Here is a 3,024-nt window from a genome sequence, read left to right as displayed (position 1 = left end):
ATATAAACCTCTTTCAGAAAAAATTGGGAGCGTTCCTGGGGCCATACTTATACTTGTTGGCTTGTCAAGTAGTAAAATAGAAAACCTGTTGACAGTTGATAGGGCTGATAAGACACTTGTGAATTTGGAGAGCTGTGAAAAAAATGTTAGACAGATGGCGGAAAACGGTAGACTGCAACCGCTTCTTAGGCTTCTTCTTGAAGGTATTATTTATACAATTTCCTTATTTAAAAAAAAGGCAGAGGTCATGTATGTTGCCATTGCCATTAAACTACTGACAGTGATATGTGCTACCCCTGGCGATATTCTCATTAATTTGCTTCTTATCTGTGTTTTGCTTTCCTGCATTCCTGTTTTATTGCTCTTTTATCTCACCATCCATATTGAATAGTCGTTTCTCACCACTTTTTGTTACCATAGTTATAAAAATACTTTTTCAAATACATAAAGCAGAAAATTATAACATACGAGGAATTAGACTCATAAGATAAAAAGAGAGTAATTATATACATTAGGATGTGGTGCATTACCCAGCTGCCTAGCTGCAGAATTCAAATTTATTTCAAGATGAAGGTAATTAATCATGGGATTGCTGCATGCCTAAGATGAACTATTTCGAACAGATTATTTCAGTTCACTTGTATATAGCTTTGTCACTGTGGTATTACTTCAGTGCATGGATAAGAATTCCCCCTCTAACATCAATATGTTGGGGCAGTTCATGTTGATTGGGTTAACTATTATGTGCAAGGTTCAGTTGGTATATGTCCACTTAAGTATTAGATTTTTCTTACTATGGGTATCTTCTAGTTAGCACGTGCACTGTATAAAAAATGTGTCACTGGAACGATAGAAATGTGTTATGACTGATATTCATTTTCCAATGTTCTTTCTTTGTACTCAGGGCTTAGTTCCTTCTTGTGTGCATTTGTAGGTTCAGCTGATACACAATTATCTATGGCTGCTTATGTTGGGGAGCTTGTTTTAACCAACGAGGTGAAGGTCTTTGTGGCACAAACAGCAGGCTCCGCACTAGTCAATATCATGAAAAGTGGGAATAGGGAGGCTAGAGAAGCAGCTCTGAAGGCACTGAATCAAATTTCATCTTACGACGTCAGTGCGAAGATACTAATTGAAGCAGGTATTCTCCCACCTCTCATAGCAGACCTCTTTACAGTTGGCAGTAATCAGCTTCCAATGAGGTTGAAGAAGGTATCAGCAACAATTCTTGCAAATGTTGTGGCATCAGGTGCAAATTTTCAGTCCATTCCACTTGACCACAACAGGCAGACACTGGTATCTGAAGAAATTGTTCACAATCTGCTTCATCTCATCAGCAATACAGGACCTGCAACTGAGTGTAAGTTACTCCAGGTGCTTGTTGGTTTAACTAGTTCTTCTACAACTGTCCAAGGCATAGTTGATGCCATCAAAAGCTCAGGGGCTACTGTCAGTTTAATTCAGTTTATTGAAGCACCTCAAAGAGAGGTTCGCATGGCTTCCATCAAGCTCTTGAATAACATATCACCATGTATGGGTCAAGAACTGGCTGAAGCTTTTCGTGGAAATTTTAGTCAACTCAGCAGCTTGATTAGAGTCATTGCCGACAACAATGGTATTTCTGAAGAGCAAGCACCAGCTGCTGGTCTTGTAGCTGATCTTCCTCTGCAGGATTCGGTGCTAACCAGACGTCTTGTTGAAGATGGGGCTTTCACCACAATAATATCCAAAGTGATAATGATCAGACAAGGGGAGAGTCGTGGGGGGCGTTTCGTCAACCCTTTTCTTGAAGGTCTAGTTAGGATAGTCTCCCGGATCACATTTATCTTGGAGGATGATCCAGATATCATTGCTGTTGCTCGTGAATACAATCTCACTGCACTATTTAGTGATCTGCTTCAGATGAATGGTCTTGACACTGTCCAGATTGTCTCTGCCACCGCACTAGGAAATCTATCTGGCCAGTCAAAGCATCTAACGAAGATTCTGCCACCTCCCAACGGGGGATTGTGTTTTTCAATATTTCCATGCCTCAGTCAGAAGTCTGTAGAAACTGGTGTCTGTAGAGTTCATCATGGAATATGTTCGTCAAGGGAAAGCTTCTGTCTCTTGGAAGGGAAGGTGGTGGAGAAGTTGGTTGCTTGCTTGGATCACAACAATGAGAAAGTTGTTGAAGCCTCTCTAACAGCACTGTCCACATTATTAGACGATGGAGTGGACATTGATCAAGGTGTGATGGTCCTGTGCGACGCAGAGGGCGTCAAACCAATTCTTGATGTATTGTGTGAGAATCGGACTGAGGCGCTGAGGCAGAGAGCGGTGTGGGCAGTAGAAAGGATCCTTAGGACGGATGAAATAGCTTATGAGATCTCGGGAAACCAAAATGTCAGTACAGCCTTGGTTGAAGCTTTCAGGCATGGTGACTTTAGGACAAGGCAAATTGCAGAGCGAGCACTAAAGCATGTTGATAAGCTGCCCAATTTCTCTGGGATATTTTCGAAGATCGGAGCACAGTGACCATGTTATGCAGAAGTAGGCTAGTTCTCTTATACCGGTCGCCTGCAGATCCTTTGGGTTGCATAAAGATACGTAACTCAAATATTGGCGCATGCCTAATCTCACACCAATCAGTTGCTTTCCCAGCTTAATCGTGTTAGTACTGCCGCTCTCCAAGTAGTTCCCAAACTAATCGAATTGATAGAATGGGAACTGAAGGTATTGTTGGTGTGTATCGTATAGTGTATATTTCCACCCTGTATGCTTGTTGTATCTGTATTATTCAGATGCTCAGATGCATAGCATGATATTTTTGTGTGAATATCCATTTCTGTGCCTGAGCCCATCTGATCTCGATGAACAGTAAAATAATAAAATACTAGAAAAATAAAAAAACTGATTATTTTTGCATGTCTGTACCAATTTTCAACGCGTTTGAACATCTGAGAGAAAGAAAAATATTGGTCTGAACAAAACATAAACAGTAAACTGTTTCACATACCACCAATTTTGATTTTTTTTTTTCTA

General features: G+C 40.6%; 1 protein-coding gene across 1 annotated transcript; it reads left to right on the top strand.

The window, feature by feature from the left end:
• Positions 1–6: 6 nt before the first annotated feature.
• Positions 7–2,824, top strand: LOC125508480 (U-box domain-containing protein 44-like). Its single transcript, XM_048673204.1, has 3 exons — positions 7–203; positions 935–1,141; positions 1,250–2,824. The coding sequence occupies exons 1-3, from the start codon at positions 155–157 to the stop codon at positions 2,515–2,517; spliced, it is 1,524 nt and encodes a 507-aa protein (XP_048529161.1). The 5' UTR covers positions 7–154; the 3' UTR covers positions 2,518–2,824.
• Positions 2,825–3,024: the final 200 nt, after the last annotated feature.

This window comes from Triticum urartu, chromosome 5, assembly GCF_003073215.2.
Source record: "Triticum urartu cultivar G1812 chromosome 5, Tu2.1, whole genome shotgun sequence".
Classification (NCBI taxonomy): Eukaryota; Viridiplantae; Streptophyta; class Magnoliopsida; order Poales; family Poaceae; genus Triticum; species Triticum urartu.
This window is presented reverse-complemented; position numbering and strand designations above follow the sequence as displayed.

What these genes read in the sequence shown, in the direction of transcription:
- LOC125508480 (XM_048673204.1), top strand. Translation starts at nt 155, where the DNA reads ATGGCGGAAAACGGTAGACTGCAACCGCTTCTTAGGCTTCTTCTTGAA. An exon ending in TCTTAGGCTTCTTCTTGAAG is followed by an intron (nt 204 to 934) that starts GTATTATTTATA and finishes GTGCATTTGTAG; the next exon opens with GTTCAGCTGATACACAATTA. An exon ending in GAAGATACTAATTGAAGCAG is followed by an intron (nt 1,142 to 1,249) that starts GTATTCTCCCAC and finishes TTGTGGCATCAG; the next exon opens with GTGCAAATTTTCAGTCCATT.